At 48.8% G+C, this 27,004-nt stretch overlaps 1 protein-coding gene across 1 annotated transcript in view; it reads left to right on the top strand.

Moving 5' to 3' along the window:
• The window catches only part of GALNT9 (polypeptide N-acetylgalactosaminyltransferase 9), a 106,459-nt gene that overhangs the window by 75,098 nt on the left and 4,357 nt on the right, over window positions 1-27,004 (top strand). The window contains exon 7 of the mRNA XM_004385014.1: window positions 24,826-25,011. Within this exon, the coding sequence (XP_004385071.1) occupies window positions 24,826-25,011 (186 nt within the window). The remainder of the gene's footprint in view (window positions 1-24,825; window positions 25,012-27,004) is intronic.

Genomic DNA, 27,004 nt, shown 5'->3' with positions numbered 1-27,004 from the left:
CAAGCAAGGTTGTGTCGTCTGCATAACGCACGTTGTTAATGAGTCTTCCTCCAACCCTGATGCCACGTTCTTCTTCATGCAGCCCAGCTTCTCGGATTATTTGCTCAGCATACAGATTGAATAGGTATGGTGAAAGGATACAACCCCGATGCATACCTTTCCTGATTTTAAACCATGCAGTATTCCCCTTGTTCTTTTCAAACGATTGCCTCTTGATCTATGTACAGGTTCCTCATGAGCACAATTAAGTGTTCTGGAATTCCCATTCTTGGCAATGTTATCCATAATTTGTGATGATCCACACAGTCAAACACCTTTGCATAGTCAATAAAACACAGGTAAACATCTGTCATGGATTGATTTATGTCTCCGAAAAAATGTGTGTATCAATTTGGCTGGGCCATGATTCCCAGTATTGTGTGATTTTCCTAAATGTTGTAGATCCTCCCTTTATGATGTTAATGAAGGAGGATGGGTGGCAGTTGTAGTGAGGCAGGACTCAATCTACAAGACTGGATTGTGTCTTGAGGCAATCTCTTGAGATAGAAAAGAGAGAAGTGATCAGAGAAACAGGGGGACCTCATACCACCAAGAAAGCAGTGGCCGGAGCAGAGCGCATCCTTTGGACCCGGAGTCCTTGCGCAGAGAAGCTCATAGTCCAGGGGAACATCCATGAAAAGACCGACAGAGACAGAAAGCCTTCCCCAGAACTAACGTCCTGAATCTGGACTTTTAGCCTACTTTACTGTGAGGAAATAAACTCCTCTTTGTTAAAGCCATCCACTTGTGGTATTTCTGTTACAGCAGCACTAGATAACTAAGACAACATCTTTCTGGTATACTCTGTTTTCAGCCAGAATTCATCTGACATATGCAATGATATCCCTTGTTCCATGTCCTCTTCATTATCCGGCTTGAACTTCTGGTGGTTCCCTGTCAAAGTACTGCTGCAGCTGCTTTTGACTGTGGTTCAGCAAAATTTTACTTGAGTGGGATATTAATGATATTGTTCGATAATTTCTGCATTCAGTTGGATCACCTTTCTTGGGAATAGGCATAAATATGGATCTCTTCCAGTCAGTTGGCCAGGTAGCTGTCTTCCAAATTTCTCGGCATACACGAGTGAGCACTTCCAGCACTGCATCCGTTTGCTGAAACATCTCAATTGGTATTCTGTCAATTCCTGAAGCCTTGCTTATCGCCAATGCCTCCAGTGCAGCTTGGACCTCTTCCTTCAGTACCATCGGTTCCTCATCATATGCTACCTCCTGAAATGGTTGAACGTCTACCCATTCTTTTTGGTACAGTGACTCTGTGTGTTCCTTCCACCTTCTTTTGATGCTTCCTGCATTGTTTAATATTTTCCCCATAGAATTCTTCACTATTGCAACTCGAGGCTTGATTTTTTCTTCAGTTCTTTCAGCTTGAGAAATGTCAAGCGTGTTCTTCTCTTTTGGTTTTCTATCTCCAACTCTTTGCACATGTCATTATAATACTTTATCTTTTTGAGCTGCCCTTTCAAATCTTCTGTTCAGCTCTTTTACTTCATCATTTCTTCTATTTGCTTTAGCTACTCAATGTTCAAGAGCAAGTTTCAGAGTCTCCTCTGATATCCATTTTGGTCTTTTCTTTTTGTCCTGTCTTTTAAATGACCTCTTGCTTTCTTCATGTATGATGTCCTTGATGTCATTCCACAACTTGTCTGGTCTTCGGTCATTAGTGTTCAACGTGTCAAATCTATTCTTGAGATAGTCTCTAAATTCAGATGCAATATACTCAGGGTTGTACTTTGGCTGTCGTGGACTTGTTCTAATTTTCTTCAGTTTCAACTTGAACTTGCATATGAGCAACCGATGGTCTGTTCCACAGTTGACCCCTGGCCTTGTTCTGACTGATGATATTGAGTTTTTCCATCATTTTTCCACAGATGTAGTTGATTTGATTCTGTGTATTCCATCCTGCGAGGTCCACGTGTATAGTCAGCGCTTATGTTGCTGAGAAAAGGCATTTGCAGTGAAGAAATTGTTCGCCCTGCAAAATTCTATCATGGGATCTCAGGTGTCATTTCTGTCACTAAGGCCATATTTTCCAACTAAGGAGCCTTCTCGTTTCCAACTTTCGCATTCCAATCACAGTAATTATTAATGCATCCTGAATGCATGTTTGGGCAATTTCAGACTGCAAAATTTGATAAAAGTCTTCAATTTCTTCATCTTTGGCCTTAGTAGTTGGTGTGTAAATTTGAATAATAGTTGTATTAACTGGTCTTCCTTGTAGGCGTATGAATATTATCCTTTCACTGACAGCATAGTACTTCAGGATAGATTTTGAAATGTTCTTTTTGATGATGAATGCAACACCATTCCTCTTCAAGTTGTCATTCCCGGCATAGTAGACCATATGATTGTCTGATTCAAAATGGCCATTTCAGCTCACTAATGCCTAGGATATCGATGTTTATGCGTTCCATTTCATTTTTGACTATTTCCAATTTTCCTAGATTCATACTTCGTACATTTCACATTCTTATTATTAATGGATGTTTGCAGCTGTTTCTTCTTATTTTGAGTCGTGCCACATTAGCAAATGAAGGTCTCGAAAACTTGACTACATCCACATCATTAAGGTCGACTCTATTTTGAGGAGGTAGCTCTTCCCTAGTTGTCTTTTGAGTGCCTTCCAACCTGAGGGGCTTATCTTCCAGCACTATATCAGACAATGCTCTGCTGCTATTCATAAGGTTTTCACTGGCTAATTCTTTTCAAAAGTAGACCACCAGATCTTTCTTCCTAGTCTAGTCTTCTTTTGATCTAGACTAGGATGGGGCTTATTTCCTGCACCCCTCCCTCAGTGTTCTCAGTGGAGCAGCCATTTAATATCAAGCAACAGTGATTAGAGGCTGCACATCCTGGAGTGAGGCTGTTCTAGACATCCAGAGAACAATTGGAGTTTTACTTTCTCTAGGGGGGGTCTGCCCAGCCCCGCTCCAGGGAGAGCACAGGAGGAGCTGGGGTATTTCTCCCCCTCTCACCTTGGGCAGGTGCTGCCCCAGGCTGCTGCCTCCTGAGCCTGACTGGCTTCTTAGCCCTTTCATGAGCTACTAACCACCCCCCTGCATCACAATCCCTCTTTCAGTCAGAGAAGGCATCTCTCCACCCTCAGGGACCAGGGCAACCTTGAGCTCGTAGAGAAGAAGGAGCAGAGACGTCCAGGAGAGAAAGGACCTCAAGAGAATTCCATGGTGGTTGTGGTAGGTACCGTCACTTCAGCTCCAACTATGGCACCCTGTGTGCAACAGAAGGAAACGTTGCCCAGTCCTGCGCCATCTTCATTATCTTGGTATGCTCAAGTCCATTGTTGTGGATACCCTGTATTTTGAGTGTCTTCCAACCTAGGGGACTCATCTTCCAGCCTATATAGGACAATGTTCTATTACGATCCATAGGGTTTTCATTGGTTGATTTTTAGAAGTAGATACCTTTCTTCCTAGTCTGTCTTAGTCAGGAAGCACCGCTGAAACCTGTCCACCATGGGTGACCCTGCTGGTGTTTGAAATACTGGTAGCATAGCTTCCAGCATCACAGCAATACACAAGCCACTGCAGTAGGACAAATAGACAGATGGGTGGTGAGATTCCATGGTACCATACAGCGTTTGGAAAAATTAAGGTTTCTGGTGGATCACAGATGGAAAATGAGAGAAAGAAAAAAGAAAAGAAAGACAATTAAAAGCTGCAGGAAGAAACAAAAGCTGTACAATATGGAAATGTAATCACAGTGCACTGTGTAGTATTTACATAGTCTTCCTAACATCAACGCTGATTACTGCTTGAAAAAAATTCAAGATATAACCAAATTTGGGAGACTGGGGGAGGTAAGCAGGACTGATGCAAACCACACAAATCATTACCCATCATGAAAGAAAGTGAACAGATAATGTCTAAGACTGATGCATCCTGAAACGGGTGTAGCGTGTGATTTAGGTGTACGAGGAAACTGCCAGAGGTGCAGTTAAAAAGAGTTCAAAGTAAATGCTGTGAAAACCTGGGAACCTGGGGGTGAGGGTCTGTCCTTCCTCATGTTTGTTTTCTTTGATTCTGTTAACCATGTGTGTGTAATGCTGGGCATTTATTTTTCTTAAAAAATAAAGTTGCTGCTTAGAACTTGAAGAAAAGCTCAGAGGGAAGGAAAGAGAGGCAAGGACGGAAGGAGGGATAAAGGAAAGAAGGGAGTGAGGGAGGGAGGGCCAGGAGGGTGCTGGGGGGGGTGTGCCCACGTCGTAGAGACCACAGAGCCTGGTGCATCCCTCACACGCAGCCATGACCCGCGCTCTTCGCCATGCCAAGCGTTGCTCACTGCCTCCCCCCAAGTCCAAGCTCCAGCTCACCGTCCCCACCCCGCTGTTCTTGATCTGCTGTTAGCACAGGTGGCCTGTGTAGCCTTTCTGATCGATGCTACCCAATTACAGGATCATTCTGTGGTCTTGGGGCCAATTTTCATTTCTGTGATTGTAGAAATGCTGACCGCTCATCCCCTAATGAGAAAAGTCCTGGAGCCAATTAAGTGAAAATGAATCCATCTCGTCTCCTAAGTTTAATAAAGGTCGAGATGAAATCCGGCAGTGAGAGTCCAGCTTAGAAAGCTGTCTGAAGGACAGAAATTGGAAATGTTCGCTTCTCTCTTTGAAAGCCTTCAGACTCGTTGCCCCTAAAGGATGTTGCAGGAAAAACCCTCTCCCTCAGGAAGGCAATTACTGCGCCTTCAACACCCCCGACCTGGAGGGACTGCGTTAGCATTCCAACATTTGGGGCCCTGGGTGGCGTCTCTTTTCCAGCTCTCCCAAGAGGGCAACAAGATCTTGTGAATACACCCAGCCTCGCCGGAGGCAGAGAAATGGCGTCTTTCCTCACTGTGGGGAATAGTGAGGTGTCCCCATAGCTGCCCCACTGCCCATGCTGGGGACAGGGAACCCCAGGAAGATCAAACATGGGAGGGACAGAAAGAGTGGAGTCCCCAGGCTGAGCCTAGGGGGATGAGGGGGAGGGTGGGAGTAGGCTGTGAAGTCCTGCTTTGTTTTGTAGAGCTGACTTAAGGAAGAGCTTGCTCTAGCCCTCCTGGGGTCACATGTGAAGACTTAAGAGCCCACAGGCAAGGCTACTACTCCAGAGTGAGTCTCCTCACTTGCCCAGCCAACACCTCTTTAGCCTGAGCAGGTGAACTAAGCCAGCAGGCTGTGAGAAGGAGCTACTGCTTGGGAGAGGGAAAAAGCTTTCTACTTTAATGTCTTTGTGGAGGACGCCTTGCTCACTGCACACGTGGGTCTTAGGAAGACACCTTGAGATGTGCATTTGGAGTCACCTCTGCCATCGGGGGTGGGGGGGGGTGGCTTGAGAAAGCCCCTGCCTCTCTCTGAGCCTCAGTTTCCCTGTCTGTCACTTAGGAGCGTGACAGGACTTAACTTACAGGGCTGTTTGAGAATTAAATGAGATGGAAAGCTTTTAGTGCCTGGAACATAACAGACCAACAGACAGATAGCTGCCGTTGACACTAACTCATACAGACCCCGTGCACGACAGAACAAAACATTTCCAGGTCCTGCGCCATCCTCATGTTCGCCGGCACGTTCAACTCCATTGCTGTGGTTGTTGTGCCAATCCATCTCACCAAGGGCCTCCCTCGCCCTCGCTGGCCCTCTGCTTCACCAAACACGAGGTCCTGCTCCAGCGACTGACCCCTCCTGATGATACGTCCAAAGCAAGCAAGTCAGAGAATCGTTCTGTTGTGATCTGTAGGGTTTACATAGGCTAATTTTCAGAAGTAGATTGCCAGGCCTTTCTTCCTAGTCTGTCATAGTCTGGAAGCTCTACTGAAACCTGTCCACCACGGGTGAGTCTGCTGGTGTTTGAAATACCAGTGGCACAGCTTCCGGCATCACAGCGACACGCAAGCCCCCACAGTACAACGAACTGGCAGACGGGTGGTGGGGAGCATAACAAGGATGCAAGAGATGCTAATTATTCTTATGTGCAGATATTACATACCATTTTCTTTCCTTTGTAAGAAACTATTTTATAAACACACTGGAGATAAGATAACTAGAACAAAATTAAAATCACCTGTAATTCTGTCTCTGCCAATGCTGAGATGTATATCCTTCCAGAGCTTTCTTGGACGTATCCACACGTGTGTATGTGTGTGTACATGTATGTGCATAAGTACATATATGATGCATAGGCATATATTTTTGTGTTTATGCATTCCTTGCCAAGTTGGGGCGACCCTGCATCCTTTCTATAACCTGCTCTGCCCGTTACTAGGCTGGGGACACCTCCCTGGGACTGTAAACACCTTCCCCGCCACACACTGGATCTGACTGCAGTGTGGCCCCGGAGCCCTGTAGCTGGGTCTTGAGACCATTTTAGAGTCTCTCTTGAATGCTGTGCTGAAACGAACGTTCTTGTACCTGAACCTTTCCTCACGCCTCGGTTATTTCCTTAGGACAGATTTCTAGAGATGAAATTGCTGGATCCGAGGAAACACATTTTTATGCCTTTTGATAAAATTTGCCAAATCCTTCTCTCTTCTCCAAAAACAAAAAGCTGTGCCTCACCCATGGTACATGGGGGCGGCAGTTTCCCAGGCCTCGCAATCCGTGGGATCTCATCAAATAGAACTCCCACTTTTTGCAAATAGGACAGACGCAAAGGAGATGTCTTTGTTGGTTTAGTTTGCATTTCTTCCATTGCTAATGAGCTTGAACGTCATCCTGCGTGTGTTAGCCACATGTTCTTCCTCTGCCAGCTATTTCTCGTGGCATTCCTGTCTTCTAGTGGATTTTACGAGCTCTTTATGCATTGGGGATGTTAACTCCTTGTCATATGATGCTGGAGCTTTCCCTCGTGTCACTTGGCTTCCACTGTATGACACTGGGTGTTTTATACACAGGAATTATTTTAACCGAAGTGTATCTATCTCTCTTCTTTGCTGTCATTCTTAGAAAGGTCTATCTGACCAACTATTTGACCATTTAAATATCTTTGCTTCTGATACTTTTATAGCTCATTTTACACATTAAAATCTTTAATCCATCTGGAATTTATATATATTTAAGTAAGGTAGTGATCTCTTCCTTTATATTGTTAGTAAACTAAGTTCTCACACCGTTTGCTGAGTATCATCTCATCCTTCTTCACTAATGGGAAATGCCACTTTTACTATATACTAAGTGCCTATACAGGACAAAGATGTGGCAGTCTGCTTCCGTAAAGATTTACAGCCTTGGAAACCCTACAGGGCAGTTCTACTTTGTCCTATAGGGTCACTGTGAGTTGGAATCAACTCGACAGCAATGGGTTTATACATCTACGGAGCCCTGGTGGCACAGTGTGAATATACCAGCCGCCCCTCGGAAACCCTGTGGGGCAGTTCTACACTATCCTCTAGGGTTGCTAGGAGTCAGACTTGACGGCAATGTGTTTGGTTTTGTTTTATATACATATATTTGTATTTATTTGAGCTTTCTACTTTTAGCCATTACCTCACTGCTTTAGAAAATGTTTTAATGTCTGGTAATTGCATACTTCCTGGTATTATCTAGAGTTTTCTTGGTTAGTCTCTTGCTTTTACTCTTCCTTGTGAACTTTAGAAACATTTAACCAAAATTCCAAGGGGGGAGGGACTATTCCATTTGCACATGGGTGGAGTTGACATCATGTCACACTGCAGTGAGACACAAGAGTGGACTGGAGACTGCTAGGCATCTGGCTGGTCAACTCCTCTCCCCATTGGCCTTGAGGTTTCATGGGTTCTTTTCCCTTTGTTCTGCTTGGGTGTCAGCAGGCATCATCATCTGAGGCTTCGTGTCTTTACAAAGCTGGAAAACGCCGTTTCTCTGTGTGCACCTTCACTCCACCTGGAAATTCTATTCAATATTTGGGGGAGCTTCTCGATCCTCCTCTAGGTCCCTTAATATCTCTTTCGTATTTCCCACCTCTTTACTGTTCTGTGATGTGTTCTGGGTAATTTCCTTGGTTCTATACTACCATTAACTAATTCTCCCTTCAACTATGTCCAGATGGCTCTTTAAGCCACTTATTTAGCTTTGGTTTTTAATTTGATTGACTCTTTTATATTATATGAGACTTACTTCCAAAGGTATTTTTCCTATCTACTTGTTCTTTTATAGAACTGCCTGTTTTGATTCATAATTTCCTGTTCTCGTCTGATGACTGCTTTTCCCTCCTTTCATCTTTGAAGATTTTTAACTTGCTCCTTTTAAAGTTCCTTCCAGCTTGCTCTCCTTCTCTCTTTCCTTGGGTTTAAATTCACCCCTTTGAATTTGATGGCTATCTCTCACAGAACTAAATTTCACGCGCTTTCAGGGATGGATTACCCAGTAAGAACAGTACGCGTGGGCTAGTTGTGTTTTTTCTTACTAATCTGTAGTGCACAATTAAGCCCGTGCGTACCTGATATGGTGGAACCCATGTGAGATTGTGCACTACAGATTAGTTAGTAAACGCAGTTAAGCCCGTGCGTACAGTGCTTACTGCAAGCCCGTGCGTACCGTGCTTACCAGTCTGCCCCCATGTGCTTTGTAATTTCTTTTTGAGAGCTCATCTTTCACAGGGGTTGTATTTTCCCTCTACGCTCACCCATCCCTGGAGGGAACTTTCAGATGATCTCGTCCAGCCCCTCAGGGTCCTTGACTCAGAATTTAGCAGCATAACTTCCACCCCAAGAAGAGGTTCCAGTTCCATTTCTCAAGCACAGCATCGGCCTGATCCAGGTGCCGCGTGTCTCGGCTTTCTCTCTCCACGGATTATTGTGGCTGCAGCCCCAGGGATCAACTGGAGCTGGTTCAGCTTCTATCCACAATCAGGGTGCCTGGTCCCAGCCCAGGCTTACATGCAAGGATCTCAGCTGTACATTTCTGCTCCCCACTCCCCAGGGAGGATGAGACGCCTGTGCCTTACAGCTCAGCCCATTCACCCCAGCGAGTCTCTGCTCTTCCTGAGCCATGGAGGACTTTATCTTCTTTTCTAGTATGGCTTCTTTTCTTAGCTTTTAAATTAATTTATCTGTCATTTCTATACATTTGGAGCAGACTAGACATCTTCCTTCTCACTTCAAATGTCAAGTCCATCCTCCCAGCTATAGGGGGCTTGTGCTCCGTGGAAATCATGACCTAAATTTGCCTTCCCAAAGCCTTACTTGAGGACAGAACCACACCACAGAAAACAGGCAAGACAGCGTGGTCCTGCCCCATGTAGATACTCAAGGAACAAAGCTTCCGAGCGAGGTTTATGCTGGGAGGTAAAGGTATTTGTAAGGATCCCTGTTGGCTCAGCGGTTAAGCACTCAGCTGCTAACCAAAAGGTCAGTGGTTTGAATCCACCAGCTGTTCCGTGGAAGAAAGATGTGGCAATCTCCTACTGCAAAGATTACAGACTTGGAAACCCTGCGGGGCAGTAATACTCTGTCCTATAGGGTTGCTATGGGTTGGTATTAGTGGGGAGCTGGGTGGGCAAAGGAGATAAGGAGCCAAGGGCATTTGGTAGAGTGGTTCTCAAACGTCAGCATACATCAGAATCCCTGGTGGGGGGGAGTGGGAGGGCTTGTTAAAATGCAGAGTTCTGGGCCCCACCCCCTGAGCTTCCAATTCAGCTAAATGGGGCCCCAGAATTTGCATTTCTAACAAGTTCCAGGTGATGCTGCTGGTCTCTGGCCCACACTTTTAGAGCCACTCATTGAGAAGAAAAGAACAAAAAATTTCATTTGTTTGAGATGTTCCAACTATTCAGAGAAACAAATGGGAGGAATCTGGAACGAAAGAGAAGTTTCTGTGGCTCCAGCTCCAAGAACGGGAACACGGAAACAGCTGTTTTTGTAGCATACTGTGTGTGTATATAGGCTCAAACAGTCCAGGAAGAGAGGGTTTCTTGTCAAAAATTTATGAATTGAGCCCAACGGAGCCCTGGGAAATGGGATTTGCCTTTCCAAAGCTAAAGCCAGTCAAACTCTGCCTCTGAGAGCAATGACTCCTACAAAGTGAGGCTTCAATGGGACAGGAGGGAGCCATCAGCCTAGGGCTGTGCTGGAGGAGTCATTATTCACTGAAACTGGCCTGGGCTGGGGTGGGAGGGGGAGGGATGTGGAGCAGGTCATGAATCTTTTTTTTTTTTTAATCAGCTTTACATGTGGGATCTCTAAAAATAACACACACAGCTTTCTCCAGAGTGAACAGGAAGGCTGTTTTCTTGTTAAAGGTGGAAAAGGAAAATGCTGGTTGAGTACCTCTTGAGTTCATAGCGGGATGCCTGGGTGTCTGTCTGTACTCGGCCTGGATCTTTTGTCTGCAGACCTGAGCTAGGAATACTGGCCTTCCTTTGCCTCTCAGTTTGCTGTCTTCACCTTGATTATAAGTCTTCACACAGTGCCTAGATAGAGTCATATTGCTGTAAAGACTAATGATAATGGATGGATAGATGGATGCATGAGTGGATGGCTGGGTGGGTGGATAGATGGATGAATAAATGGATGGATGGATAGACAGGTGGATGGGTGTGTGGGCGGGTGGGTGCATGGATGTTGGCAGGAGCATCTGATCAGCTATTGGATCATGGATTGATTATTACAAAGGCAAAAGGACAGAGGCAGACTTAGAGAAAGGTTGGCCGTAACTTGAGGAATGAAGCCCCATCCTCCCTGTTTTCAAGGTGAAATCTGACATTTTCATGGCTCAGTGGATCACAACTCCAGAAGCAAACATGCAGAGTCCAGCCCACACCTAAACCTGTGAGTCCAGAGTGAACCAGATGACCTCCAAATTGTCCTCCCCATTTCCAAGGACAGGCGACTCCCAGAGACCCAGAAAGATGCTCGCCTCAGGAGTCGCAGGCACCAGGTCTTTTCTAATGGCCCTAACCTCAGAACAAAGAGCCCTGGTGGTGCAGTGGTTAACCGCTCGGCCGCCAACCAAAAGGTCGGTGGTTTGAACCCACCAGCTGCTCCTTTGGAGAAAGGTGTGGCAGTCTGCTTCTGTAAAGATTAGAGCCTAGGAAGCCCTATGGGGCAGTTCTACTCTGTCCTACAGGTTTGCTATGAGTTAGGATGGACTCGATGGCAATGGCTTAACCTCAGAACCACACTCACAGAAGAGGTCAGCTTTGGCAGCAGAAGAGGCAACCGCTGCCTCTCCCTCCAGCCTTGGCAGTGGGCTGCAAGACAGAGGCCCTGGAGCCCCTTCCCATAGAAGTGCTGTGGGTACAAGGCACCTAGGAGGGAAAACGCCAGTGAAGGCAGGGAAGAGCTGAAGGGGAAGCAGCAACAGGCGGTGCAGGTCAGGGTGAGCGACATCCCGGCCACATGGGCCTCTCCTGCCCTAGAGAATGCCCCGAATGCTGCAGGGGGGCGGGGGGGTGACAAGATGTCAGGCTGCATTCCCGCCCGCAACTTCTAGCGTCCCCACTCTGCCAGTACTGGTTGAGGCGCCTCTCATCTAGATGAAAGGAATCAGCTGCAGTGTGTACAATGTATACTGCCAGTCTCCAAATTGTCTTTCCCATGAATAACCACTCCAACGGGAGGCCTCTGCGATGCCGTTCCTACGCTCACTCTTTGGCAGAGACACCTCATTAGGATGATAGGTGGAGGTGGAGAGATCCATGGTGTCCATCTGCATCTTCTCAGACTCCATTGGGGTCACATGCATCCCTTCCTTTTCCTGCTCTGTTTCTCTCCATCTCTGCCTCTGTCTCTCTCTCTCCCTCTGTCTCTCTCTCCCTCTGTCTCTCTCCCTCTTTCTCTCTCTCTCCCTGTCTCTCTCTCTCCGTCTCTCTCTCCCTCTGTCTCTCTCTCCCTCTGTCTCTGTCTCCCTGTCTCTCTCTCTCCCTCTGTCTCTGTCTCCCTGTCTCTCTCTCCCTCTGTCTCTGTCTCCCTGTCTCTCTCTCTCCCTCTGTCTCTCTCTCTCCCTCTCTCTCTCTCCGTCTCTCTCCTCCTCTGTCTCTCTCTCCCTCTCTCTCTCCCTCTGTCTCTCTCTCTCCCTCTGTCTCTGTCTCCCTCTCTCTCCCTCTGTCTCCCTCTCTCTCTCTCCCTCTGTCTCTCTCTCTCCCTCTGTCTCTGTCTCCCTCTCTCTCCCTCTGTCTCCCACTCTCTCTCTCTCCCTCTGTCTCTCTCTCTCCCTGTCTCTGTCTCCCTCTCTCTCCCTCTGTCTCCCTCTCTCTCTCTCTCCCTGTCTCCGTCTCTCTTTCCCCCTGTCTCTCTCTCTCCCTCTGTCTCTGTCTCTCTCTCTCCCTCTGTCTCTGTCTCCCTCCCTCTCTCTCTCCCTCTCTCTCTCTCTCCATCTCCATCTCTCTCTCCCTGTCTCTGTCTCCCCCCCTCCCTGTCTCTCTCTCTCCCTCTGTCTCTGTCTCTCTCTCTCCATCTCTATCTCCCCCTCTCTCTCTCCCTCTGTCTCCCTCTCTCTCTCTCTGTCTGTCTGTCCTGCCTTCCCTCTCTCCCTTCCCTTCTCAAGTACCGCAGAGACACTGTGTGTGTTCATTGAGCCCCATGTCTTCCCTCCACGTTCCCAGCCACCTTCCCGTTGGGTGTGGGGGAGTCCTGGACGATGGAGGGGAGTGGGTGTGCTGTGCAACCCCTGCAGGCCTGGCCCATAAACCCTTGCACCCTCTCCTCCACCAAGAGGTCAGGTCCTAGGAAATGAGGGAACCACCGGGCAGAAGGTGCCAGCTGACCGATTTGCACTGTGATGTGAGGGAGACACTAAGTTGCATTGTGCTAATCCAGGGAAATGTCGGGTTGTTCATTAGAGCAAGCAGCCCCTCTTGACGGACACAGCAAAGGGACTGCCCTTCGACCCAGGTCTCAGGCTCAGGAGGAAGGAGCAGCCTCCTGAGAGGAGCTCACTGCATGCTCCCCGTCTAGGAGGCCGCCCAGGAAACAGCTGCCCTCCAGGTCCTCCCAGGCCAAGCCTCCACTGGGAACGCACAGAACCGCAATGCAGTGTGTGAGGAACTGTCTTTGTCACTGGAAGCTCTGCTGTGTCACCTGCAAACTATGCAGAAGAGCCAAGGACCCCAGACAGGTCACTGATGAGATCTGATCACTGCTGCTTCGCCAAAGTGGCCGAGGAGCTGCTGCTGAGTCTGTCTCAAGGCTGAAAACCCAAAAGGCCTGTGTGTGGCACTTCCTCCCAAGGTGTGCTGTGTTTAGGTGGGCTGCACAGAGGATGCTAACAAGCCAGTCAGTGCTGGTCCAGGTGCTCTGAAGCAGCTGCGTCTCTACTCTCAGTCTCACGCCAACTTCATGGCCGCCAGAGTCTTTTCCTCCACTCAGCCCGGGAGTAATAACTGGCGGCCTCTGCGAGGTGACGGTGTGGAGGTGCACCCCCACTCTGCTGACACAGCATTGAGAAGGAACTGGGGTCCCCACCCGACCCCCTGAGGCCGCGCAGCCCCTCCTCTCTGCTCCCTCTCCAGCCCTGACCTCCGGCAGGAGCAGCGCAGCACCCCCTGCAGTCTGCCCTAGGTCCCCGCAGCTCCAGGGCCCACCATCTGCAAGAACCACTCTTGCGGGTGTTTGCACTGGGAGCCCCAGAATCCAACCCCTCTTCCCAAACGCCCTGTGGGGCGCTCCTCAAGCCGCCAGCCACCGGCTCATCTTGCTCAGTAGGAGGTTGCTGCTGTCAGCTGCCACTGAGTTGGCTCCAGCTCACCGCGACCCCATGCCCAACACTACCCGACGCTGCCCGGCCCTGCGCCATCTTCACGATTCTTGCTATGCTCGAGTCCGCTGTTGTGACTGCTGTGTATTTCGAGCGCCGTCCAACCTAGGGCATTATCTTCCAGCACTCTGTCCAGACAGCGTTTTGTGGGGATCCGTAGGGTTTTCACTGGCTGATTTTCTGAAGTAGTCTGTCCTAGTCTACAAGCTCCACTGAAACCTGTCCACCATGGGTGACCCTCCTAGTATTTGAAATACCAGTGGCACAGCTTCCTGCGTCACAGTGACACACAAACCTCCACAGTAGGACAGACTGATGGGTGGAGAGCGGTGGTGGGAGGTAGTGCCAGCTTTCACCATGGGGGCCTGTTGGGGCCAGAACCTCCCTCTCCAATGTGAGACTCCAGCTTGGCCAAACAGGGACCCTGAGAGTGGAGCGAATGAAGGAAGGATATACAGGCATTTGGGGAGGGGCCTGCAGTCGCGATGGTGCCTGCATCTCCTTGGGGTCATTGTTTTGCAGGAGGCCGCTCAGTGCTCAGGAGGATGGAAGGGTTATGAGCAGCCCAGGCGCGTCTGGGGATGGCTCCATGCCTCGCCCTGCAGGGAGGCTGTGCGACAAAATTAAATGAACTCAAAGCCAGGAGACCTCCTCCATAAAAATGATGTACAGACACATCCGTTCCCACTGCCGCCCAGACGGCAAGCAGCGCCACACGGCCCGTAATTGTTTTCCACTCTCTGGATCGTTCCGCGGGAGGCACTGGCTTTTTAATAGCGGAGGCACTCTAGAAAAATGTTGCTTTGATCATTGCGGCGGCAGGGAGAAAATGGGGAAGAGAGCAAGAGAAATAGTGACTCCTTTCAGGATCAGCATGGGAGGGCACAGCTGTGAAGGGGAGGACATGCCACGAGCCGCTGGACTAGGCTCTGGAGCACACACTGTCCCCCATTCCAGCACCCCGGGATCACATCCCAGACACACATCAGCGTGGCACTGGGCCGAGGCCTGGGCTGCAGGGGCGCCTCCAAATCTACCCCCCGTTACAAAGAATAAGACACACAGAGTAGAATTAACATGTAGATCTTTGTTTGATATTTGGGCTATAAAAGCAAAACGTTCTCAGTATTAAAACTCAAATACTGCAGAAATAGAGCATGGGAGGGAGTCCTGTGGTGCAAATGGTTAATGCACTCAGCTGCTAACTGAAAGGTTGAAGGTTCAAGGCCACCCAGAGGTGCCTTGGAAGAAAGGCCTGGCAATCTACTTCCAAAAACTCAGTCACTGAAAACCCTATGGAACACAGCTCTACTCTGACACATACGGGGTTGTCGTGAGGCGGGGTCCACTCGACAACACCTGGTTTTGTTTTGTTTCATTTTATACAGCATAGGAAACAAGAGCATCCTCTCACCCTGCTAACTTTGCACCAGCATCGGCTTCATGCTGAGGGGGATTATCTCAGGTGTCTTCACATCCGGGTCTTGTCTGTAAAGTCAGCTGGGGTCCAGGCAGGGCCTCCCTGCTCACTGAGAGCCCAAGGGCCCCCATCCTTGGTCCACGGTCACACACTGCCCTGAACTCCCTCGAGCAGCCCACGTTGGCGGCAGCGCCCAGATTCCACCCTCTCCAGCAGCTGTCTGGCCCAACACCTGTTCTTCCTGCTTCCTGTTTGCTGTTTCTGTCTGGGTGGCAATTAACCATTGACTGAGATAATTAGTGGCTGAGACACAGGGTGGGTGTGGCAGTAACACTGAGATCCTGTGACTTCCACTCAGTAATACCTCCGCGGCTCTGAGTGAAGAAGCAACTTCAAGGCTCAGCTCCATAGTTAAGGCTCTGAGCCCTACAGTCTCGGGTTCCACCCTGCCCACTGTGGAGCAGCTGGGTGCCTGAGGCCGACCCTGTGCTACCCACGACAGATGATTCCAGTGCTCAGTCCACAGAGCAGGCGCAAGTTTAGATCTGACAGCTTCGGCAGCTCCTTCAAACACCAGGGAGGCACCTCTCCCCTTTTCTCTGCCCAAGACTCCCCAATCCTGCCAGGGCTCCTTATTGGGGCCCAGGCCAGCAGGGATAGGTCCCAGGGACATGGACGGAACGGCTGGTCTTCCCAGCACTGATCTTCCTGGTTAGTGACACCCCCTTGGCTTGCAATCCACCGCCAACTTCACCCAAGTCTTTCTAGAACTTTCTAAAACTCAGATATTACCAAGGCAGCCATATGACTTGTCATCCAAACCAGGTCACTTTCAAGGGTTAGGGGAGATGCTGTTAATAGTTACCCCAGACGAGGGGCATGCACTAGGGTTGTCCCGGGTAGGCGGGGATGCAGGCACCCTAGACTTCACTACTATTTACTAGACCTGCTACATGCAGGGAAGCCCAGGAGCGAGGGCCATGGCCGGTTGCATTTGCTGAAACAACTTGTATCAGTTAGCTCGTGGCTGCGTAACAAACCACTCCAAAACGCTGTCGCTTAAAACCACCATTTACTTGGCCCAGGATTCTGCAGATGGGCCGTGTGGGCTGTGCTGAGCATGGTGGCTCTGGTCTCAGCTGGGCTCATTGGACCTCTGGGACCAGCTGCTGGGTTGGCTGTGAGTTGGCTGGTCTGGAGGACGGGCTCAGCTGGGACGGCTCATCTCTGCTCCATGGGGTCTTTCATCCTCCAGTGGCTCACCCAGGCCTGTCCTCATGTTACAGGCAAGACAGCAGAAGTGAACAAGGTCTCCTGTGGCCAGACTCAGACCTGGCCTGGGCCTGTTCTGCCCCATTCTGTTGGTCCCAGCAAATCACAAACTAGTCCAGATTCAAGGGATAGGGTGATAGCCTGCACTTCTGATGGAGGAGCTGCAAAGACACCTGGCAAAGGAGGACCCCAGGTCCCAGCTCAGCCCAGGGATCCCCAGGCTGTCCCCTCAGCCTCAGCCACCACTCGCTCATGGCAAGGAGTGCCATGCCAGTCTCTGGAAGTCTTCCACCAGATTTCCTGTGGGGTTTCCAGAAGGGAAGAACCCCTAGGAATTGGACCCATGCCTTTGGCTCCTGCAGGAGGATTTTGCTCTGAGTCCTGATCCTGAGAGTCTGGGGCATTGGGCTTCTCTGGCCCGTGGAGTGGAGAATTTACTGCCAATATTTGTCTGGAATTTATAGAGGGGTTAAACTGTTTCCCTTAAAGCTGCGATTTTAGAGCCTTTTAAAGTCTCGCTTTTGCATAAGCATCAATCTCCCAGGGAACGCAGTAGGAAATAATTCTGCGAGTCAGATAATGTATTAGTCCCTCATATCAAAATACATAAAAAATTACAAGGTCATTAACTCTCACATACGGGAGAAAAATGTCCCCGTAGTGGGGCTGCTGCATGCAGATCTGATCGCCTGGCCTGCGGCGGGAATGCTGCGTCAAGAGCCACCACTCTGAGGCTCAACTGGAGTGGGCGTGTTGCTGATGCTGGTTTTCCCATTTTGCGGGGAGTTGGACAGTAGAGATGCTTGTTGAGTGAGTGGGGATTTCGCTCATTCGCTTTATAATTCTTGAGCTAATGGTACTCCTAAACACCCGAGCTGGCTGCACGTGGTACTCCTGCTGTTTGGGAATGTTTGCCCCTTTCCCCCCACTGAGGAGGAGGTCTGGAGTAACTTTGGGTCCCTCTGGAGACGAGGCTGTGGACCCAAGAGCCACGATGCCTGCGGTTGCATTTTACCAAAGGAAGGGATGAGATTCTAAAGATGGGCTAAAGGGGAAGATCCCTCACCTCGTCCTAAGAGCTCAGCACATGGGCTTGTGTCTAAGGATCCTCATAAACTCTAAAGCTGGTAAAAGACCCCTGGCCCAGGCCCAAGAAGACCCTCAAACCTCTCTAACTGTGCCGTCCAATGCGGTAACCACTAGCCACACGTGGCTGTGCAAGAATAGATGCAATTAAGTAAATAAAATGAAAACTTCAGCCCCTTGACTGTACCAGCCATGTTTCAAGTGCTCAACGGCTACATGTGGCCGAGGCTACCATATCGGACAGCACAGATCTAGAACATTCCATCATCGCAGAAGGTTCTGTTGGATAGTGCTGGTCTGTAAGATTGCTATCAAATTCTCAAAGGGGATTCCTTCATTCAACAACAAGTTGTCAAGCACCCACTCTGTGCCAGGCGGGGCTCTGGGCCCTGGGGGTGCAGCCATGAAAGAAAGTGAAAAAAACCTCACCCTCTTAGAGCTTACATGCTAGTGGGGGTGACAGACAATGTGGAACAAATGAGTAAATTATGTCAGAGATTGTTTCTGCTGTTGTTGGTGGCTGCTGTCGAGTTGGCCCCCAGCTCATGATGACCCCATGTACAATGGAACAAACATTGCCCTGTCCCGTACCATCGTCACGATCAGTTGTGGCTTGGACCATTGCGGTCCATAGGGTTTTCACTGGCTGATTTTCAGAAGTAGATCACCAGGCCTTTCTTCCTAATCCATCTCAGTCTGGAAGCTCTGCTGTAACCTGTTCACCATCAGAGCCATATGCAAACCTCCACTAACAGACAGGTGGTGGCTGCACCTGCAATGCATTGGCTGGGAGTCGAACCCGTGTCTCCTGCATGGAAGGCGAGAACTCTGCCATGGAACCACCACTGCCTCGTGTCACTCATGGCAGTTAGGCTACTTTACCTGCATCAGGTATTTCCCGGAGCGAGGGTTAATTTATTTTTGCTTGCTCTCAGTATTGCTTGACCCAGGCGCATTGGTGCTGCATTCAGTTCTTACGGGGGACCACAAATGCCAGACCTCAGCAGGAGAAGGCTGAAGAGGGCCTCCAGGTTAAAGGGCAAGGTTTGGGTTTCTTCGTGCCTCTCTCCGGATAATGTCCCTCCTCCTGCATCCCCTTGCACCCCTAGAGTCTATCAGGTACTGACAGCCCAGCCCTAACTCTCTGGGCTAACGGAGGGCAGATTAGCTCAGGTCACTGGAAAATCCAGTGACAGTCAGTAGGCAAGGCTGGTCCCAGGCGCGGTCCAGGACCTGCTTTCTTCCCCCAGAGTTGGAGTCAGCTTCCACGATGGCAGCTCCCCCCTCAGCCAGGCCGTCCCATTGTGAAAACAAGATGGCAGACAGCACCCGACAGCCCCCAGGGCGGGAACAGTGGGAAAGAGCCAGCCCCTCTTCCAGGGGCAGAAGGGCTGCAGAACTTCTGCCAGGATGCCACTGAACCCAAGGTCCTTCACAGTCCCCCTGAGGGACACGGAGTCCTGCCGAGCTGGCCAGAGCTCTGTGCCTGGGGAGGGAGGGGGTCTGCGCCAACCACGGGGATACGGGTGACTGGGCAGGGGAAGGGGAGACTTGGGCTGGCAGCCTGCCATGTCAATCTGTCTCTGTGAGCTGAAAGCGTGGAATGAAAACTCCCCTCTCGCATCCAGGGAGTCTGACTTGCTCAAAATATGATTTGTTCTAGTCATGGGTTGTGTCGGAAGATGCCATAAATTATCAGCTGGGAGATGTTTCCCGGCTCCTTCCCTCCTGAGGGTGACTGGGCTTTCTGAAGGCTGAGGGGGGTGAGGGAAGATGCAGGACTCACGTCACATTCCCCACAAACGAGGGCTTTGGGTCCTGTCGTGAGCTGAGTGGTAGCCCCCAAGAGATATGTCCACCCAGAACCTGTGGACGTGAACTTGTTTGGAATCCCAAAATGAGGTCATCAGGAATGAGGGTGGGCTCTGCACCCAATGATGAGTGTCCTTATAAGAGGAAGGAGGGGGAGGTCATGTGAGGACAGAGACAGAGATGGAGTGATTCTGTCACAGCCCAGGTCACCTGGGACCAACAGAAACTGGGAGAAGCAATGGAAGGATCCTCCCGTAGAGCCCCCAGAGAGAGCGTGGTCTTGTGGACACCTTAATTTCCGACTTCGAGCCTCGAGCGCTGAGAGAGAGCAAAAGCGTGTTGTTTCAGGCCGCCCAGTATGTGGGACTTTGTTCTGGCAGTTCCGAAACACTCTGACAGCCTCTAATAATGTGCACTGTAGAGGGGCCCACCTCCTGTACCTCCCATAAACCCAGGGTTCTAAAATCGGGGCTGGAGCCCCAAGCAGAGTGGTCACCACCCCATGGCCACTGTCGAGAAAGACCAGTGTTTGATGAAGCAGGCAGGACTGAAACTGGGCATGTTGTTATTAGGCGCCATGGAGTCGGTTCTGACTCACAGCAACCCCATGTACAACAGAACAAAACACTGCGCGGTCCTGCGTCACCCTCACAATCGTTGCTATGCTCAAGCCCATCGTTGCAGCCACTGTGTCAATCCATCTCGTTGAGGGCCTTCCTCTCTTTTGCTGACCCTCTACCAAGCATGTCTTTTTTAGGGACTAGTCCCTCCTGAAAGTATGTCCAAAGTAGGTGAGACAAAGTCTTGCCATCTTCCCTTCTAAGGAGCATTCTGGCTCCACTTCTGCCAAGGCAAAGTTGTCCATTCTTCGGTATTGTTGTTGTTGTTAGGTGACGTCCAGTAGGTTCTGACTCATAGCGAACCCACGTACAACAGAACGAAACAGTGCCCAGTTTGCACCATCTTCACAATCATTGCTATGTTTAAGCCCACTGTTGAAGCCACTGTGTCAATCTATCTCATTGAGGGTCTTCTTCTTTTTCTCTGACCCTCTACTTTACCAAGCACGATGTCCTTCTCCACGGACTGGTCCCTCCTGATAACATGTCCAAAGTTTGTGAGATGAAGTCTTGCCATCCTTGCTTCTAATGAGCATTCTGGCTGTACTTCTTCCAAGACAGATTTGTGCATTCTTCTGGCGGTTCGTGGTATATTCAATATTCTTCACCAACACCATAATTCAAAAGCATCAATTCTTCTTTGGTCTTCTTTATTCGTTGTTCAGCTTTCACATGCATATGAGGCAATTGAAAACACCATGGCTTAGGTCAGGTGCACCTTAGTCCTTAAGGTGACATGTTTGCTTTTTAACACTTTAAAGAGATCTCTTGCAGCAGATTTGCCAAACGCAATGCGTCCTCTGATTTCTTGACTGCTGCTTCCATGGGCATTGATTATGGATTCAAGCAAAATGAAATCCTTGACAACTTCAATCTTTTCTCCGTTTATCATTATGTTTCTTATTGGTCCAATTGTGAGGACTGTTGTTTCCTTTATGCTGAGGTGTAATCCATACTGAAGGCTGTGGTCTTTGATCTTCATCAGTAAGAGCTTCAAGTCCTCTTCACTTTCAGCAAGCAAGGTTGTGTCATCTGCATTTTATTAATGAGTCTTTCTCCAATCCTGATGCCACGTTCTTCTTAATATAGTCCAGCTTCTCGGATTATTTGCTCAGCGTACAGACTGAATAAGTATGGTGAAAGGAGAAAACCCTGATGCACTCCTTTCCTGACTTTCAACTATGCAGTATCCCCTTGTTCTGCCTCTTGGTCTAAGTTCCTCATGAGCACAATTAAGTGTTCTGGAATTCCAATTCCATAATTTATTAGGATCCACATCTTTCTGGTGTTCTCTGCTTCCAGCCATGATCCATCTGACATCCACAAATGATATCCCTTGTTCCACATCCTCTTCTGAATCCGGCTTGAATTTCTGGCAGTTCCCTGTCGATATACTCTTGTAACCGCTTTTGAATGATCTTCAGGAAAATTTTACTTGTGTGATATCAATGATATTGTTCAATAATTTCCACATTCTCTTGGATTTCCTTTCTTTGGAATGGGTACAAATATGGATCTCTTCCAGTTGGTTGGCCAAGTACCTGTCTTCCAAATTTCTTGGCAAAGAAGAGTGAACACCTCCAGCACTGCATCCATTTGTTGAAATATCTCAATTAGTATTCCGTCAATTCCTGGAGGCTTGCTTTTTGCCAGTGCCTTCAGTGCAGCTTGGACCTCTTCCTTCAGTACCATCATCAGTTTCTTTATCACATACCACCTTCTGAAACGGTTGGACGTCTACCAATTCTTTTTGGTATAGTGACTGTGTATTCCTTCCATCTTCTTTTGATGCTTCCTGCGTCATTCAATATTTTGTTCATAGAATCCTTCAGTATTGGAGCTCGAGGCTTGGGTTTTTTCTCCAGTTCCTTCAGCTTGAGAAATGCCAAGCATGCTCTTCCCTTTTGGTTTTCTATCTTCAGGTCTTTGCACATTTCATTATAATACTTTACTTTGTCTTCTCAAGCCACTCTTTGAAATCTTCTGTTCAGCTCTTTGACTTCATCATTTCTTCCTTTTGCTTTAGCTACTCTACATTCAATAGCAATTTTCAGAGTCTCTTCTGACATCCATTTTGCTCTTTTCTTTCTTTCTTGTCTTTTTAATGGCCTCTTGCTTTCTTCATGATGTCATCCTACAACTCATCTGGTCTTTGGTCATTCGTGTTCAATGCATCAAATATTTTCTTGAGATGGTCTCTAAATTCAGGTGGAATACACTCAAGGTCATACTTTGGTTCTCCTGGACTTGTTCTAATTTTCTACAACTTCAACTTGAACTTGCATATGAGTAATTGATGATCTGTTACAAAGTCGGCCCCTGGCCTTGTTCTGACTGATGATATTGAGCTTTTCCATTGTCTCTTTCCATAGACATAGTTGATTTGATTTCTGCATATTCCATCTGGCGAAGTCCATGTGTATAGTCACCATTTACGTTGGTGCAAAAAGGTATTTACAATGAGTAAGTCGTTGGTCTTGCAAAATTCTATCATGCGATCTCAGGCGTCATTTCTATCACCAAGGTCATATTTTCCAACTACCAATCCCTCTTCTTTGTTTCCAACTTTTGCATTCCAATTGTCAGTAATTATCAATGCATCTCGATTGCATGTTTGATCAATTTCAGACTGCAGAAGTTGGTAAAAATCTTGAATTTCTTCATCTTTGGCCTTAGCAGTAGGTGCATAAATTTGAATAACAGTCGTATTAACTGGTCTTCCTTGTAGGTGTATGGATAGTATCCTGTCACTGACAGCGTGGTTCTTCAGGATAGATCTTGAAATGTTCTTTATGACACTGAATGTGATGCCATTCCTCTTCAAGTTGTCATTCCCGGCATAGTAGACCACATGATTGTCCAATTCACAATGGCCAATACCAGTCCATTTCAGCTCACTAATGCCTAGGATATCAATGTTTATGCGTTGCATTTCATTTTTGACGACTTCCAATTTTCCTAGATTCATACTTTGTACATTCCACATTCCTATTATTAATGGATGTTTGCAGCTGCTTCTTCTCATTTTGACTCGTGCCGCCTCAGCAAATGGAGGTCCCAAAAGCTTGACTCCCTCTACATCATTAAGGGTGACTCTACTTTGAGGAGGCAGCTCTTCCCCTGTTGAATCTTGAGTTCCTTCCAACCTGAGGGGCTTATCTTCCAGCACTATATCAGACAATGTTCCGCTACTATTCATAAGGTTTTCACTGGCCAGTTTTTTCAGAAGTAGACCTCCAGGTCCTTCTTCCTAGTCTTAGTCTGGAAGTTCCCTTAAAACTTGTCCATCATGGGTGACCCTGCTGGTATTTGAAATACTGGTGGCATGGCTTCCAGCATCACAGCAACATGTAAGCCATCACAGTACAACAAATGGGTGGATGAGTGGTGGGTTCTTAGGCATAGGGAAGGACTTTTTAGCTATGAAGAATACCCGACAAGAGACCAGAGAGCCCCAAGAGTGAAAAATCCATTTCCCAAGAGCAAGAAACCACCTGTGATATTTCTCAGGAAGACTGGTTTAACGTACTCAATGCCTGTGAAGTTACGGCCAAAGTTCATCCTAAGTAAAGTTTTAAATGTTTATTGCAGCATCACTCTTAATAGTGAAAAACTAAATAAAGAAAAATCTAAGTGTCTAATAACGGGGCAATAATTTAGGAAATTAACGCTCATCTCTTAGTAATCAAAAATGACAACTATTAAGTATTTGTCAGCACGAATCCTCGTTCGTGAGCTGACCTGTGTTTGTGGCAGGTGTGCTATAGTTCACTGTAAAAGATGGCAGTTCCAGAGGACAGGGTCTGCGAGAGGGAAGGGCAGTAAGGCAGCACTGACATGAAGAGGCTTTGGGATCAGATAGGCTGGTCAGACCCAGCTCTGCTTCAAGCATGCTGTGTGACCTTGGGCAACTGGCTTAACCTCTCTGACCCTCAGTTTCCTCCTCCGTAAAGTTGGGAAAACGATGATGGTGACACCTGCCTAACCCCTGGGTTGTGGTGGGGAACTAGTGAGATGAGGCAGGTAGTGTGCCTAGCACATGGCTGGCAGACTTAGTGGGCTCCCAAAGTGTCTAAATTAGGAGCAATTTAGGGGTAAAGAGCTGATTGGAAGGGAGGGATTGAACTGTGTTCATCAGACCCACTTGTTCTTGGTGAAACCAACCTGGTGGGTCACACCAGCGTTTTTTCAATGGGACGGGAGGGGAAGGAAGAGGGTGGAATGGAATGGATAGACGGATGTACAAAAACCATGCATAGTAAGGCTGAGTATTCTTTACGTGGAACAGTACGGAAGTAAGTATGCGGAAAAGGAGAGAATGGTGCAAAAGTTATGTCTACTATGGGTGGTGGTTCAGAAAGTTGGGAGACTTCTTTGGAGTTTTACTTGCAGAGAAGCAAGCTGTCTAGACTTGGATTGCATGTTTGTTTGGGGTGGCTTGAAGCTGTGTTTGTATAACAAATGCGCTTTTTTTCCCTTTGATTGTAAGTTTGTTTAGAGCCATTTGGGTAGTGTTTGCATAGCAAACATACACTTTTTAAATTGGATGTTAGGTTTATTTGGGATGGCTGGAGGTGGTGAAGAATGGCTGCTGATGGAGATGAACGCTTTCTGGCTCTCCCACCATCCTGCACAGAAGGACCACTCAGTAGGGCGGGTGGGGTGGCTGTGGTGGGAACCCCCTTCCCTGAAACGTGTCCACAGTAACCAGAGCTGCCAGGAACTCCCCTCAGTACTTCCAGATCAGGGTACCAGGAAAGGTGGAACGAGGGATGGTTTCCCGGCCATTTACCGAGGACTCCACAGACAGACAGTCCTTCTCCCTGTGCCTGTGGCCGCCTGCCGGCTGGGCCAGGTCCCTGGGTGCCCCCTGCCAGCCCCCTCTCCCCACAGGTGTGGCAGTGCGGCGGCAGCATGGAGGTGCTGCCCTGCTCCCGCGTGGCCCACATCGAGCGCACCAAGAAGCCCTACAACAATGACATCGACTACTACGCCAAGCGCAACGCCCTTCGGGCAGCGGAGGTGTGGATGGACGACTTCAAGTCCCATGTATACATGGCCTGGAACATCCCCATGACCGTGAGCCACAGCGGGGGCTGGGGGCGTAAGGGGAGCTGGGGAGCCAGAGGGGACTGGCCAAACCTCTGGGTGGGAATCACGAGAGCTGAGTGATGAAGGTGGAAGGGCCAGGGTGGACACTGCCCCCAGGGACAGCCTTAGAGTCATACTCCAGGGACAGCCTTGGGGTCACCCTTAGGGATAGCCTTGGGGCATCACCCTTGGAGACACCCTTGGGAGTCACCTCTTGGGAACAGCCTCAGGGCCACCCTCAGGGACAGCTTCGGAGCTGCCTTGCCTATTGGGCCCCTTTGGGAAAGCACTCCATTACCCACTGACCCAGCTGCCCGAGGTCAGAGGGAGTGAGGTTCACCACTGCCCACAGCACAATTCTTGTTCTCTGTCCACACAAGGTGGAGAGGGCTTCCAAACATACCTGCTGGGAAGCAGTCTGTGAATATCAGGGTCGCTGCTGATTAAAACACCTTCCCTCCACCAGTGAAAACTCCATTAAACATTCTTCACAATCATCAGCAGAGCCTCTGGGGGTGCTGTAGACGTGGGCTGAGGGGATTGTGGAGCGGCGGATAGGTGACAAAAGCTTCCTTCACAGAGAGTGTAAACTCCACACACAGTCCCTCTCTAGGCTGAGTGTAAACTCCACACACGGCCCCTCTAGGCTGAGTGTAAACTCGACACACATGGCCCCCTCTAGGCTGCGAGTGTAAACTCGACACACATGGCCCCCTCTAGGCTGAGAGTGTAAACTCCACACACGGCCCCCCTCTAGGCTGAGAGTGTAAACTCCACACACTGCCCCCTCTAGGCTGAGAGTATAAACTCCACACACATCCTCCTTGAGGCTGAGAGTGTAAACTCCACACACATCCTCCTTGAGGCTGAGACCTGGAGCAGACTGCAGCATCCTAACCACAGTGACTATAATAATGATGATGGTGAGCTTATGTGCACAGAGTACTCACAGTGATCCTATCAGTTCCCCCCTTACCAACAGGCAAACTGAGGCACAGAATGGTCAAGTAAGTCACCCAAGGACACACAGCTGATAAGTGGCAGGCAAGACATATAATTAGCTATTCTGAGGAGTCCCGTACCAAGAAAGGTCTTTTGGTGGCTGATTTTTGGAAGTAGATCCCTAGGTCTTTCCTCCAAGGCACCTCTGGGTGGACTCCAACATTTGCAGCTGAAAAGGGTGACCACTTGTACCACCTGTGGACTCCATCAACACATGGAGATTTGTATTTATAATAAAAAAGGTTACATAAACAACTCTTGTCAGGTGCTGTTGAGCTGGTTCTGACTCAAGGCGACCCTCTGTACAACAGAATGCAGACAATACCTATCCTTATTATGTTCGGTAGACTCCTGCATTTCAGAGAAACCGTCACTGCAACCTCCTACGTGATGTCACTGCCCATGAGTGGCTCATGCCCCGGTCTTTAAATAGCACTGTCTGCAGGGACCTGGCCGGACCCTTTGCTGGCACTGCTCCACTGAGCAGGGACGGTCAGGGACAGCCACCAAAACCCGCCTCCCTCCCCCCCGCCCCCAGGAGGACTCCACCGGTAGTGTGGAACCCGACTGATGAGGAAAGCTCATCAAAGTGTGCACTCGAACATTAGAACAAAAAGAGGGCACGTCGCCCCTTGTAAAACCCTGCTTTCCATAAAGTGAACCGATTCAGAAAATGTGCAACCTGACGATGTACCTGCCAATACCTGAAGGGTACTTAGGGTGTCAAAGCCCCCGAGCCTGTTGCCAATGTGTGGGGGATTTATCGACCTGAGCCACGTGGCTCTGCCGGGGCTGCATGCCTGTGAATACCCTTCCACATACTGATTTTACTCAGGTACTATTGAGAGCCCTTCACACCTGCTGAACCACTCAGGACTCCTAACAAGGAGATTTCTATTACTATCATCCCACGCTGCAGATGAAGACACTGAGGCACCAAGAGGTTAAGGCCACACATGAATGAGTGGTGGGATTCAAA

This window comes from Trichechus manatus, unplaced genomic scaffold, assembly GCF_000243295.1.
Source record: "Trichechus manatus latirostris isolate Lorelei unplaced genomic scaffold, TriManLat1.0 scaffold00131, whole genome shotgun sequence".
Taxonomy (NCBI): domain Eukaryota; kingdom Metazoa; phylum Chordata; class Mammalia; order Sirenia; family Trichechidae; genus Trichechus; species Trichechus manatus.
This window is presented reverse-complemented; position numbering and strand designations above follow the sequence as displayed.